Below are 15714 nucleotides of genomic sequence, written 5' to 3' on the forward strand. Positions count from 1 at the left end.
TTGAAAACAGCTACGCTTAAAAGTTGAAGAAGCAGGTGAACGAAGTAAACAAATTCTAATTATGGAAGACGAAGAAATCAAAGACATTTATTTATGTGCAATGTAAGATCTAATATGTCACCTTGCCGCCGCATTGGTGATTATTTTCAGACTGCTGGGATTGCGGATCAGCTTATCCAGGATGCTGACAATCTGCTCAAACTTGGGTCTGTTGTTTCTGTCTTTCTGCCAACAGTCCAGCATCAGCTGATACAAGGCAGCTGGGCAGTCCATAGGAGGTGGCAAGCGGTACCCTTCATCAACAGCCTTAATCACCTGCACAAGGATAAAAGTTTTTGAAAACTTAAAGGCACTTCAATCAACTTGTTTTTATCAGCTCTGTGAACCACATTAACATGGACATTCTGTGTTTAAACAAATGTGTTTATTCACTAATTGTCTTGTCATGCAATGCCTCTGGTTTATCTGCAAAGTAAACCAGGCAGTAAATTAGGCATACAGAAAGGGGACTTAAGATACACTATGTGACTTTGAGGAAGGTGAGAGTCTAGAAAAGATCTCCAAAACACACACTTGATTGAACTAAATCCATAAACAAAAGCTACAGCTAGTAAGGTGCTTGCTTAACTGTTCCAAACTTCAAAAGGTCTTGAATATCTCTCGTCTGATCACCCTTAGCAACACATGCTTTCCACACTCTCCAGTGGACACTGCACTTGGCAGAAAACCAACCTACACTCTCACGGGACATCCTGAACTGACAGATAGAAGGTCTTGTGGACAATCTCAGAGGGCCAGAAAATGTTTTTAAAACTTAACACAAGGATAACTTTACACTTCCTACTAGGCAGTGCAGGCCCAATTCTTTTATCATTTGTCTAGACTGTCTATCATTTGTCTAGACTGACCAAAAAAAAATTAGCCCAGAATTTACACTGTTATGAAGCTTTTTAACACAACCTTTTCACCAGAGTATTAACACCTCTTGATCAGTCCTACAGTATCTGTTGCACCATGAATAAAAAACCCAATGTGTTCTGAGGAGAAAATGATAAAGCCATATTCTGTTCATCTTTCCTTTTTACCTGGATCATGTAATTCAAAAGCAGGAAAAACTATTGAGTCGGAACAGGGATAGGAAAACAGTCCATGGTTTAAGCAGCCATGAAGCAGAGGCGCATAAAATAGGCTAGTCATTCTGTTTCTGATTTTAATGTGATATTATTAAAGGCATTCCACTAGTATATCATAACATGATAGATTAATCGCCACAAACAATAGAAAAAACGTCCATGACTAATTAAAAGACATACATAGTTTTCTGCAGAGCCTTGGGTTCCAGAGGTGCTCATTTGAAAGGAAGTTTTCTTCCCTTTTTCCTTGTTTAACATAAAGTAGTATACAGAATGTCTGACTACAACTCTGTTACTGACTTTTTAATTTAGTACTACTCACAATATATACCAACCCCTTGGAAAATCTATTTGTGTTAGTGACTGTACTTCAGAAAATTCAGTTCATAAGTAACTCCTGTGGAATAAATCTAGGATTAATAAGACAACAGAAGAAGAACCCAAAATAGATATAATAAAAATCTTATTTGGGGAAATGTTATGCTTCTTACAAAAATACTGGGAGAGATTCGTTAATCATTTGGATTGCAGGCTTGGAGAGTTTACTAATGTTGCAAAGAAGCCTGTATTGGAAGTCTTCTAATCAGATCACTCTACTTCTCTATTTTATCCGTTGATTACTTCCAGAAGTATTTTGGTTTCATTAAACTCTTAGTAGAAATGCTTTGCTTCTCTTTTTCACAAGCTCCAAGAGCAATTTATTCTGAGTATTTGACGTTTACAGAAAACTTCTACAGAATATTATACAAGTGGAACCAAAGGGGATCAACAGAAATTTAGGAGGGTTTTCTAACAATAAGCCAAGGAATGTTAAAGGCAATGACCTCACTGCAGTGGAATTGTTTGAATCATCCAACAGAAAACCACCAGCATGACAAAATTCTCTAATATGTTCCTTCAGAGGTCCAAAATACCCTGCTGTAAAGACGTTGGCTTTTTGTTAAGTTCATTAGAACTTTTACTTGACCAGGGAGATTTGGAGATTTTAATTTCTACATCTTATTCAATGTCAACGTCAAAAACTCAGAGCCACCTGGTTTCATTATGCTTCACTTCCTTTCACAGCTTGATCCTTTATTTGAGAACATAACTCAGATAACAATATACTCACATCCTGGTTGGACATCTCCCAGTATGGTCTTTCTCCATATGACATCACCTCCCAGAGAACAATCCCATAGCTCCATGCATCACTGGCTGATGTGAACTTCCGATACGCAATGGCTTCTGGTGATGTCCATCGGATAGGAATCTTGCCCCCCTAGGAACAAAACAAAACAAACCAGTCCATTTGACCGTAATACGATGGATATAATTTTGCATGATGGATTATTTTATCTCTGAGATTCTCAGTTATCATTATATTGGTGTAAAAAACAGCGTAAGCTGGAAAATGCTATTTTGTCCTGAAAGCATCTTGTACACTATACAAAGTAAAATACATTACAGTGCAAAATCTAATGAAGCTATAGCTATATAGTATACATATTGTATGCATGTACATATATATACACGTATATGCACACATATATATTTATGTGTAGCATAACATGCACATATATTATAAATAAATGTTAAGTATGGTTGATTTTCAGTTATAAAATGTTTGGAAACTGGCAAGACAATCATACAGCATTAAGGATGAAAAAGCTGGTACGAGGTCATTGCTTACATCCTAGACCCCTTTGCACAGCACAAGAGGGCTATTTGAAAGGCATTTCAAGTGAATTCCCTGTTAGTGTTTTCACCCCATGTTTTCTAGGGCATTCAAGGAAAATGAGGGGCCATGATGTTGCTCTGTTTCACTAACGCCATGACTCCAGTTGCACAAGGCAGTGACTGTGACCATATGCACAAATTTCCCATTCCAAAGCTGTCAGAGACAGTCATAGAAAGACAGATTCTGATGGGGTCATGTGTGCAGAGGGGAGAGTGCAAAAATGTCATCTGGGGAAGCGGTCTTAAACATTTTTTACAGTCACAAGAGAAGCAAGCCATCATTAAATGATGTAAACTTGAAAATAATTAAAGCTACCATCACAACTAATGTTGTAGTTAAGGGAACATCTCTCTCTTATTATGGCCACCATTTGATGCCATAGGTCAAATTAGTAAAATGCACACAAGCAGCCTCAGGCTGAGTTTCTGCAATATGAGAATTAGAGGAAAGAGACAATTTCCAATGGTGCCAGCTTTGACAGAGGTTTTTAAGACTCTGATTTGCGAGTCACACATGAGAAAAGTAAGTCCTAAAAGACAGCAGTGCAAAACTTGTTACTTAAGGTAATTCTGGAGTGAATATATTTGAATAGAGAAAACTGTGAGAGATGAAAGTAATTTCCAGTTCCGGGGATGCACAACGTGTACAGGGATACGTTCTGAAGACTTCACGCCAGACTAGCTATTTGAGGTACCTCTGCAACTCCCATTATGCTACAGTCTGATCATACACCTATCCTCACAATAACCTGTATGGGAAGGGGGATGATCTTATTTCCGCTGACTAACCAGCAAGAAATAAAATGTAAAGATATTAATGCTTTGCCTATACTTCCATAAAGTGTACCTGCAGGGAGGGTAGCCATACGCTCATCAGCTTTAGATTAACTAGCTTGGTTATCAATAGAAATGTGGACATTAGTGTTAATTAGAAGCCTAAATACAGCTCATGCTGGAGCCTAAGTATCTGTAATCTCATGGTTAATATTGCACAAATTAGATTAAATATAACCAACACAGGTAGGCTTTACTCAGGCTGCAGTTTAGACCTGTAAAATGTCACTAGATATGTCTTAGAGGCTTGGCAAAGGTCAGAGAGGGAATCTGTCTTGGCATACAGTTTTTATGGATCCCATCCTACTTCGCAGACTCCCTACCTTAACCAGAAGACAAACGTTCATTTTGCACACAACCCTTAAAATTAGGTAAATACCAAATTCCCACATTACTCATGGGCCAACAAATAGGACACGGAAAGCAAATAGCAGTATTTGAAACCAGTGTTTCATCACAGAAGCCAGACTAAAGAGCCTGATGTCTCTCTCTCGCAAACTTGGAAACCTATAAGATAATGTTCTTCAGTCACAAAAAATACATCGTATTTTCTATTCATTGTAAGTTTATTCACAATTCCCAGTGCTGCTGAATAACAGTACCGAGAACATAAAAATGATTTTGATTTTCTCATATCCTACTGAGAAGCAATAGTATACCCACTTTACAAATGTCCAGGGTCCCTCAGTGAGTCCAAGGCACAGCCAAGAAACAAGGAAAGCTCTCCTGTGTCCTGGTCTTTTCACAACAAATCCACTTACACTTTTAGATGTGGGGATGATAAAGAAATCAATCTCACTTTTTCAACCTTTTTTCTACGCATACGAGTAGAGTGAACTTTGATTTCCGATAAAGAATGTCAATGCCGGGGGAAAGCCATATCTTAAAATTACACAAACAAAACCCCACCACCGCGAACAGAAAGAGCTTCCAAATCAAACATCTCCCGCTCGTCCCACAGGCTCAGAAGTGTCCCACAAAACTGAGCAGACTTAAAGCGCAGTTGCAAGGCCACGGTGCCTGAGAGCAGCGGGCGGGGGGAAGCCCGGGCTGCATGCTGAGGACACCAGCCCTCCAAAACCAGACCTGCCCGCAGGGTGCTCACCCACCCCAGCCCATCTCAACTGCCGGGACAAAACCGCCTCTACGCTACCCGAGACGTAACCTGCAAACGTCTTTCACAGATCAAGCCCAACCGCGTGGATCGCATCTGGAAAGGAATGTGCAGCTGGTGGGGCTGCTGGAGCCCAGGCACGAGAGGCCACCGCCATGCCCCATGGCTGGTGGGGGCTTCTGAGCTCCATCCCCCTGCCAGCGCTCCCACGGGCGCGTGTGTCCGGCAGGGACCAAGCCAGACCGACACGAGATGAAACCTTTCAAATTCCTGGCCAGGTGGAGACGTAAAAGAGGGAACTGTTGATCCTCGCCGCCTCTGACGGTAGCACCAGCACCTCAGACAAGCCCCAAACCTCCTCTCTCTCACCTCTGCTGATCCCTCCCCTTCTGCCCGGAGGCATCAGCGCTTCTGGGAAAGAGACTGTGCCGTCTGATTCGAAAGAAACTGCGATACGGATCTAGGTGTCATCAGTGGGCTTGTGGCGAGGTAGCCATGCTGGGTCTCATTCTCCAGCAATTGCTTCCGCTACGTTTTGAATAGAGGGATGGCAGAACATACACCTACGAGCTGCCACGTAAGAAAGCCCTCAAGGCAGGGAGTAGTTATGTTGTTTTTCTTGCATCAGCATAGTGGCTGGCTCTGTGAAACACAGAAGTATCATTCTGGTGTTTTCAGAATATTACTCTCTAAAACAAATCTGAATTTCTGTGGGTGGCTTCAGGCTCACTTTTTTAATTTCATGTTAAGATATGAAAATGGAGCCCTTCTCGCTGAACCCTAGAGAAATAATTGCCAGATGTCACACAGAAAAATGTGCTCGTGGCTAGAACATGACCACTTTAGGCAAGGGCAGGAAATATCATATTTGATAGAAGGTCTTTGCTTTTATAATCTTATGGAAAAAGTAGTTTATAGAATTAGGGAAACACATTTACACAAAATTACATTAATGAGTCTCCTAACATTTTAGGACTGCTTTATTGGAGGGTAAGGAAGATTATAAAACTCAATGAAACAAAGCTTTTTCCGGCTTTGTTTTGGTGAAAAATGAAGGTACATCAACTCTTGATTCCATGACAAGGAAATAAATTTTCTTTGCTAAGCCTCAGCTGTAACTCCAGACAAGCCTACAGATACATGTAGCATTACCATAAACAAGAATAAAATAAGGAGTGCTAAAACATAGCTAATAAAAGAAATCAACTGCCACTGAATAGAGTGCAAAACTATGGTTTTGCTATTCTGCTCCCCAATTTGTCATAAAAATGTCAATCTTCTCTTTGTATTTAAAAGGGGACTTTGTTGACTTGTTTTTTGAATAATTTAAGAGCAAGAACAGCAAAAAAACCAAATTCTGGTAAATATTTTTTAGACAAATAAGCATTTTAACACAAAACCAATTCAACCCAAAGGATTATGCAACATTCACACTTTAGCAGATGTCCAAACACCAATATATGAAGAAAATTTGAAGAGTTGTATCAAACTAAATGCATGTTTTTCTACTGCTATTACCTTTGAAAATTATAAGGCTTGCTGTCATCAAAAAGTCTATTTTGAAATTCCAAACCCATGATCATTCAGCATTAGAAAAACCCTTTTTTGCTTCTTTCCATCATTTTTGAGAAATACACATCTCATTTGAGCACATATCACCTCTTCAATTTTTTGCTTTGCCAGAAATCAGGATATTCTTTGCAATCTCCTTGGCCAGGATCAAAGATATCTTACATAATTTACCTCCACATAAATTGAACCAAAAACTTTCTCCTAGACCACAGAGGTGGAGATGGGAAAACTAAGCTCCCATACTTATTTGTTTACTCGACTCTTGTTTTTTACCCCCTTCCCCCAGTCTCCCGATATTTTAAGTGAGTAAAATGATACCTGCTCTCTACACTGCTATGATGAAAATGCTAAGAAATCCTACCTGTTTTCCTGTTTTTTTTTTTTTAAATTATATATTGTATGTCCATTAGGCTTTCATGCAATTTAATCTTCTTTAACTGCTATCTCTGCTGTTTATCCTCCACTGGAAAATCTGAAACTCTAATATTATTGGCTGGTATTACTGGGCTCCTACCCTTCAAAATTAGTACTATCAGGACCGAACATGTAAGACAAACATGCTAAATGAAAAATCATTATAGATATGCCTAGGACAAAGGTTTGCCCAAATCTATTTGATACAGGCTTATAAAGAGAAATCTACATGTGCATGCATCACTAGCTATCGGTAATATATTTACTGATTATTTTCTGAAGATAAATACAGGTTTTATATATTTTTGTCATGGTTGCCCTTTAAGAGCATGCTCATCATGAAGCCAAAAAAGCTGCCTGAATTTGAGTAGAAAGAAAAGTATTAGTATTAGAAACTGGAGGAGTTTGTTATTGCAGCTCAAAATCCCAGGCAGCCTAAGTCAGAGAGCCACTCTCGGGGTTTGAAATTAGTGAGCCAGCAGTAACCGAAGGTTTTTATCTGCTCTAGATGGAGCTGTGATTCCTACAGTATCTGGCCCTTCAGCATAATTCATCTGAAGTCAATGAAGTCCTCAATTTATTTCTAGCATGTCTGGTACTCTGGCACAAGGCAGCTGTTTCCAGGCCTTCATAACCCATTCTAATATTCTGATTTATAATCTGTTACAGGGTGACTGCCACAGGCACCTAAGCCACAGGCCTGGGGAGAGGAGAATCAAGAAAACTGGATTCTAACAGCATTATTAGAAGAACTTTGCAGGAAAACCTGACGGTAAATGCCTGACATGAATTCATTACATGAAGACTTGGGCTAGTTCGGGAGATATCTTACTGGTACAGAGCAAGGTGCTTTCATCTGAGTGAGGTGAGCCCGACTTACTCTCTTAAGCACCTGAAAACTACCTGATGCTACTTGTTCATCCCTTACTAATGTGTATTTTATCTCAAAATGATCTCCTTGAGTGGTAAATGATAACAGAGCACTATTTCTCTCCCTTGTGCTTAACAGGCAAAAGAATTTGTGGGTTTTTTCTCTTTTTTCCACACCTTTCAATACATTTAGACTGTATTACTATGTTTTTGTATACATAGGGAATGAATGAACCACAACAAATTTCTGTCAAGCAACAGTTGCAATAACATGTGCATGACAGAAAGGACCTGTGTGCCCTTCCCTGTGGCACACAATGGAGCAGCACCTTGCCCTGCCCTCCCTGCTCTGGCACCGTTACCTGGGGGCACAGGCTACCAGAATACTTGCATCAAAGCACAGTATTTTTTGAAGTGATGTAGATTTAATGAGAAATTATCCACGCAACTATAATAACTGGACAGTGTTTTACATTGAAATGCCACGAACAACAGTGATGTATCCAACTATGCGCTTAAATAGTCAAAGTTCGTCGACTGATTACCCAAATATTATGACTTTGAGAGACATAATTACAGTCCCTCTACATGTGTGATGGCTTAAATTTAATTCCAGTTCATACTGTGTCATCAGTCCACCCACCTGTCATACAGACATCTAAAAATAATAAGAATAAAAAAGATCAATTCAACAATGACAATTTTAATATAGTCTTGGCCTTCCAATTAAAAGCGAGAGAACGTAGATAATTACAGTACGTTCCCTCCGGCACAAAGGCTCAGTATAAAAAAAAAAATAAAAAAATTCCAACCACTCCCTCAGCCTGATTCACATGCTGGCTTCTGCGCCTGTAAGCAGGCAGACCGCAAGCTGCCAAAGGCCTTTTGTGGTATTGAGTCAGTGACAATAATTCAGGAGGTAAGAAATGACCGTGTCAGGCAGCAAAGTTTTCTTACAACTCCTGATTCCCTGTATGTGCACCTGTGATCTTTGCATTGTCCTTCAGAGCTCTTGTACAATAGCACGAATATCACAGATTATGTATGGATATATAAAGGGATACATACATTATTGACATATAAAAAGATACATGTGCATATCCTTTATACAGAGCTTCAGACACAGCTTCTGAGAACAGAAAAACATAAAATTTCACCCAGTCAGTGGTGTGTATTGAAAGCCTGAAGGACTGACTGGGCTTCTTGGGGTAGACCAATCCTGAACTGCAATTATGAATTAAAGCAATGGAATTGTTCCGAGGCTTTGACATTTACAGGTGGAAAATAGGAGTAGAAGAGGAGGCTGAATAGATAAAACATCTACCTTTGCAGCTAAGTCTATATATTTCCCTAGTACCACCGATACTAAATGGAGAACTGGGAGTGGGAAGAGGTGGAGGGGAGGCAAAAGTCTGTACTCATTAATATAATATGCACTTTTTACTGTTTGAACATTTGGAATTGCGCTTATAATTTGGATTTTTTTTTTTTTTTTGTCTTTTCAAAGATCTTACTGAGTAGTTGTCATCCTTTAGCTGTAAAGGCATGAAATAGTTTGAGATTCTGCCATTATTTTAAAAAGTGGGACTATTTTTGTCTTGGTTTTGTCATATAGGGGTACTGGTGGATAAAAAGCTGGACGTGAGCCGGCAATATGCGCTCACAGCCCAGAAAGCCAGCTGTATCCTGGGCTGCATCAAAAGCAGCGTGGCCAGCAGGTCGAGGGAGGTGATTCTCCCCTTCTACTCCGCTCCGGGGAGATCCCACCTGGAGTACTGCATCCAGCTCTGGGGTCCCCAACACAGGAAGGACATGGACCTGCTGGAGTGGGTCCAGAGGAGGGCCACGAAGATGATCAGAGGGCTGGAGCACTTCTCCTATGGGGAAAGGCTGAGAGAGTTGGGGGTGTTCAGCCTGGAGAAGAGAAGGCTCTGGGGAGACCTTATTGTGGCCTTTCAATACTTAAAGGGGGCTTATAAGAAAGATGGGAACAGGCTTTTTTAGTAGGGCCTGTAGCAATAGGACAAGGGGTAATGGCTTTAAACTAAAGGAGGGTAGATTCAGACTAGATATAAAGAAGAAATTTTTTACGATGAGGGTGGTGAGACACTGGAACAAGTTGCCCAGAGAGGTGGTGGATGTCCCATCCCTGGAAACATTCAAGGTCAGGTTGGATGGGTCTCTGAGCAACCTCATCTAGTTGAAGATGTCCCTGCTGATTGCAGGGGGGTTGGACTAGATGACCTTTAAAGGTCCCTTCCAACCCAAACTATTCTATGATTCTGTAATTAGTGCTTGCAAAATGGACTAGGAGCAGCCTAGGAAACGGTCCTGTGTTTTGTGATACGACTAAGCAGCAGTAACATGAACTGCCCAGCTTTCAGCCAGTGGACTGGAGCTCTGTTTCACACTCACGGTCCCCAGTTGTTTAAGCTGGGGATCAAACATACCCGAGGGACACACTACCTGGACATGCATACAAGATTCCCTTCAAAGGAAACTTGAGCAAAAAGATGAATAGCAAATAGCCTTGCCCTTCTCTCGGAGTCAAAATGTGGCAGAGGTATATTCAGCAACTATTTTTGAAGGAAATGAGATTTGTCCTAGGTTGTATTTGAAGGTTTTAATTATCTGAGCATCTTCCTGCAGCAGTTTGCATATACACCATAAACGCCAGATGGAGTTTACTGAACAGATGATCACACTTTACAAAATAGTTTCCATCTGATTTCACTGTAAAAATGTAAATAGGCAGGTAGGCTTAGCAAATAGGTGGCAGAAGGAGAGGAATAAAGAAAAAAAATTTCAACACTGTACCTGGCCATAGGAAATTCACATCTAACATTGGCCAGAAACACTGACACCCTGTGCACCCTGGTTTGCCCTAGCCACCCGCGGATGTAAGTCACTGACATACGCTTCATTTTCAGGGAAGTGCGCTTCCCTTATAAAGCTGTCCTATGCAGTTTGACGGCGAGCTACTTTGTCCTCCCTATACAACTTTTTCATCTAAGTTAACTATAACTCAAAGGTATCTTCAGCTCTCAATGCAAGTATACAAAATGCCATTACTAAATTATAGATCAGTTTGCATGCCCAGGTGAATTTTGGAATAAGAGAATTGGACTTTGAAGCCTGGCAAGATGTACGTGTTCGAGCAGAACATGAACCAACCATGTGGCAAAGCTGCACTGGGAGTGGAGGGAGACGTAGAGACTTCCTACCCATGGAGATATTAACAGAAAGGGCATGTGTAAGAAACATGAGATAAATATGCGGTGCTTGGTGCAGGGGATTAATATCCCGTTTTGGGCACCACTTTTAAGGAAAATGTAGTTAAGTTGAAAAGAATCTGAAGGAGACCAGCAAGAATAGTAAGTTTGGAAAAATTGCTTAGAAAATAAAAGAATGGAGGGATGCGTGTGAAGAGGACAGCAATCTCCATGCACGTAAGCAGCTGCTTTAAAGGGGAGATCAATCACCTGCCTATGGGCAGTAGTGGTAGGACACTGAGTAATTGCCTTAGCTTGCAAGCGTACGTCCTGGGGGAGGGAGGTTAAATACAAGACTAGATAAATACTACATCTGAAACTGTTTACCTCGGAGACACTAACAGCCATTACTTTCACAGGAGTTTTTAAGAAGAGGTCAGGCAAGCATATCTGACAAGGCAATAAACCTCTGGCTGAACTACAGACAATTTTCTCTTGAGGAACTCTTGCATTATATTAATATTTACTTACGAATGCTGCACCTCTACTGAGCTTGAAAACCGCTTTCTCCTACTAATGTCTCTTTATATTAACCATGAGAGATCTCTGCAGACAGTTTTCTGAAGTGGTATATATTGCCTATTTCTAACAACATGCCAAAGCCTATCGGAAGTCAAAGAAAGCACTGAAAGGTCAAGTAAAGAATAGAGTCTTTATGCCTGGTAAGTTATGAAGCTATGATTGATAAATGTGTATCTATAAATGTATCTGTATATAATGTGCATATATAATGTGTAAGAAAACAGCTAGGATTTCTTCACTCATTTGTCACATTATTTTATTTCAGTCATGAAGAAGGTAGCATGCAAACTACCACAATAATTGATTGCTCCTGTCAGTGACCAGGAATGAAGGAAGCCCTAGAAAATCCACATTAAGATTTTGCTGATACATTCTACTCTAATCTGGTTTGTACAGTGAGGAGGAGACGATTACTAGGCATCACTGCAAATTACACTTGACTAAGATACTGGAGATTAATGCCACCTTTTCCAAAGTTAATAAAATCTACTTGCAATAGGATTAAAGCGAACAACCAGACATCCCAGTGTAACATCTACATACACAAAGTTAAGTGTATGCCTTCAAGGTTTCCACAATAAAACAGAAGCGTTATTCAAGAGAGAACAAGAGGTGCAGCACAGCTGTATTTAGAAGACACTGTGGCTTTTCTAAGGCTCTAAGCCAACAGCGTAGTTTCCAGGTAGCTTTTCAGGCAGGATGAAATCCAGAAAAGAAACAAGCAGCAGCCTACACTATGGGCAGTCCATTATCTGATAAAAACTTCTCTATCTCAGAACGAAACAGTCAGAGGTAAGTCTCCCCCTTGATATCGTTACATCTCCAAAAGACGGGTACCACTTTGTATATATAAGGAGAAAGCACAGGAGGTTTATTACATTGTTAAGCAAGATTTCTTATTTTGTTTTACTCAAGTTCTTACTCAGTTAGGGGTACAACAGCAGGTATAAGTGATACTACACCCTTGCAGAACAGTGGTATCAGTATGCTCCAATCAGACATATGTCCCATCACACTAAAAGATGCAAAAAGGTAACAAAAAAAAAAAAAAAAGAGAAATTATTGCTGGGTAGGATTTTTTTTTTACTGGGTGGGAGCTAAATCAGCAGTATAACAAAACCTGCTCAAAGCACATATGAAGTCTTACATTATTGTGTGCCAAACCAACTCAGGCCTTAATTGTGGTATTTCACTCCTTTACACACCCAGCAGGAACTGAGCCATGAATTCTGCATACTTTAAGAAAAATAATCTACCAACAGAAACCATATTTTTTGCCTTCTATCTTCTCTGAGACATGAATTAAAAAATAGCTGTGATGAGTTTATAGTTTATTGGAAATCTCTGGGCATGCAAGACTGGATGGACTCTGCAACACAAAGTATAAGCCTCAGCTGAGGAATCCCTCAGATTTCAGTCTAACTTTGTCACAACCAACAAGGATTTTAAAAGGATAAACAAACACAGAAACTCACCCTTGTGGTGTAAGCAGCTTCTGGGTCGTCTTCCAGTACACGAGAGAGACCAAAATCTGAGACTTTGCATACCAAGTTGCTATTGATGAGGATATTACGAGCAGCTAGATCTCGATGGACGTAACCCATATCTGACAAATATTTCATGCCAGATGCGATCCCTCGAAGCATGCCTACTAGCTGGATGACTGTGAACTGGGCATCATGTTTCTGGAAAACATTTGAAATGTCATTTCAGAGATTGTTGAAGTTCTTCCTTGCACAGAATTTTTGATAAAGACCCTGGAAGCTCCTCTCAAGTGAAGAGCTCATGAGTCAGGGGTCATGATTTAAATGCCACACATACTTTGATCTGTGGAGGATAATCTCCCAGTCAGCTGAGGTAAAGGGACAGATTTTCAGTTCATATAAAAATTGATTTTTTTCATTCTTGCTGTCATCAGAATTTTAATTTCCTAGATGGGACCTTTGTGAAAGCGGCATGTAAATCTAAGTTGTGTGTGCTCATGAGACTGGCGTGTCAGGACATTAGGGAAACAGATGTCCAACTTCCCTGAGAGGCCATAGGAATTGTTAGTGAAAATCCCAGCCTTACCCAATGGACTAATGAAAGTTTTCTATTACACAAGCTTTTTTTTTTTTAAACAAAAGCAAATGTTGATCTGATTCAGTGGCTTTCAAATTCCATTAAATTTAAATTCATTCCTCAAAATTTTCCTCAACTTCTGGAATACAAAAATGACTTAAACACACTGTGACTTAGACTAGAAACCAATAGTTGCATATATTTCCAATTGTCTATTTCTAGACACATGTTTTAAATCTCCTAGCTCTTACTAATGCTGTTTGTTAACATCTAGCTTTGATACTGACATATACATACATAGAGAACAGGACAACAGCACATCCTAGTGCAGCTCTCAAATGAAGCCCCCAGTGCTGTAAATGTATCATCATGGGCAGCTCTCCAGCTCTTCCTGCTGCTTCTTCCAGAGTTTTATTAAATACATGGGAGCTGGCTCTGCCATGTGGGGTGAGCTCACATGAATCAGTCTGCCAGACTGATTGCATTAATTTCAATTTTGATGAATATACTTAGGGGTGATATTAGCACTGTAAACATTATACAATATATGGCACAACAGATGCTTAAAGAGCTTCTCAGAATTCCCTTCCATGAAGACATTTGTTATTATAAAAGACTCCTAGCAGTGCCCTGTTACGAAACCTTCTTTAACTAGAGCCAACACAAGAGGATCTATATAGACCCTGGAAAAGATCTAACTAGAAATCAGAAGGTTTCTAACCACGAAAGGAATGAGATGCTGAGATAGCCTTTCAATGGCAATGGGGAAAGCAAACTACATAGTTTTAAAAGGCATTTATGAAAAGGGTTATAGGGCCTGGGTTGCCTGCGATATTAATGAGTCACAAGGTTCTTATCTATGATTCCACACAACAGTAGTAAAAACAAAAAAACCCCAAACCACCCCACACTCAAATGAATGAACAAGCTGAACAACTGTTTTGTACAGTCAGAAATTATTCTCCTTTCTTCAGAGCTTTCTTCAAGGATTTTTAGCCTAAGCAAAATATATACAGTTCAGTACAGACATATTTCATTCAGATATACTGACACATTATTTATATGTATTTTACATGGTCCAGTGGACATCATAACATATATAGTACATACTGAAACTAAGGTTGACAATATATCCCCTTTTGGGGCTAAACGTCTAGTTCAGTGTTATGGATTTGGGGGATAATGTCATTCAACCGTGGCAGAACCAAAGCAGTCTCCCAGCCACAGCTGAGTTTGCCCTAACAAATTAAAATTAAACTAGTGTTTCCCCTCAGATGGGATTTCATTCCTGCTACACTTCTTGTTTTGCCACAAGTAAATCTTGGTGACACAGGGAACATTCAAATTTTTTTAGGCTCGCTACCAACTTTGACAGAAAACAAAGATAAATCAACAACAGTATCAGTACGTCTAAGGCTGAGGAAAGAACACAGGCCGATAAAGTTTGCTAGCAAAACGTTTCAAACTCCTTCAGGTATGGGGTTATTCCCTAAACTTCTCACATTTAGGGAAACGGCTCTTGGCTCGTACTGTTGGTTTACTGATAAAATTTCCATAGATCCGTTCACTTTGGAAATCACTTGGTAAGACATACAGGCTGCCAACCAATAAGCATAACCACATTACAGTATTAATTCAGCCCTCAGAAAAACAATTTCCATTTTTGTGTGCCAGAATATTGTGTTGTTTTGTTTTTTTATTGATGTGACATACTAATAAAACAAATACGTTCTTCATTTTGGACTCGTACTTACTGAGAGCAGTCAAAATGGACTAGCAGATCCCTCCCTGGCTTTCTGAGCACATCACAGTGCACACAAAACCAAATGGAAATGATGAAATACCAAGCAACCAGAGCTGATAATGAATCAGAGTACCATGGCAGCAAATTCATAACAAATTCAGAACCAGAGCCAGTCCTGCACCATGTAGCTTGCTATTGCACTTACCCGTAGGAAGCTGTCCAAAGAACCATTTTCCATATATTCAGTAACAATCATAACGGGTTTACCTGCAAATATATTACAGGGGTGAGGCATTTAAAATGAATCCATAACGATCAGTAAAAACAGAAATGTGCCCAAATCTTCCAAATCCCAAGGATAATTTCACATTTAGAAAGAAAGCAAAAGATGCATGGGCAAAACCAGGTCTGTCCACAACATAACTGTGATTTCATTGACATCAACAGAAATACAGTCAT

General features: G+C 39.9%; 1 protein-coding gene across 1 annotated transcript in view; it reads right to left on the reverse strand.

Moving 5' to 3' along the window:
* Positions 1-15714, reverse strand: part of EPHA3 (EPH receptor A3) — a 216041-nt gene that overhangs the window by 18221 nt on the left and 182106 nt on the right. Inside the window, exons 11-14 of the mRNA XM_059819050.1 lie at positions 15461-15522; positions 12926-13135; positions 2245-2394; positions 122-315 (exon numbers count right to left, since the gene is read on the reverse strand). Of these exons, the coding sequence (XP_059675033.1) occupies positions 122-315; positions 2245-2394; positions 12926-13135; positions 15461-15522 (616 nt within the window). The remainder of the gene's footprint in view (positions 1-121; positions 316-2244; positions 2395-12925; positions 13136-15460; positions 15523-15714) is intronic.

This window comes from Gavia stellata, chromosome 1, assembly GCF_030936135.1.
Source record: "Gavia stellata isolate bGavSte3 chromosome 1, bGavSte3.hap2, whole genome shotgun sequence".
NCBI lineage: Eukaryota > Metazoa > Chordata > Aves > Gaviiformes > Gaviidae > Gavia > Gavia stellata.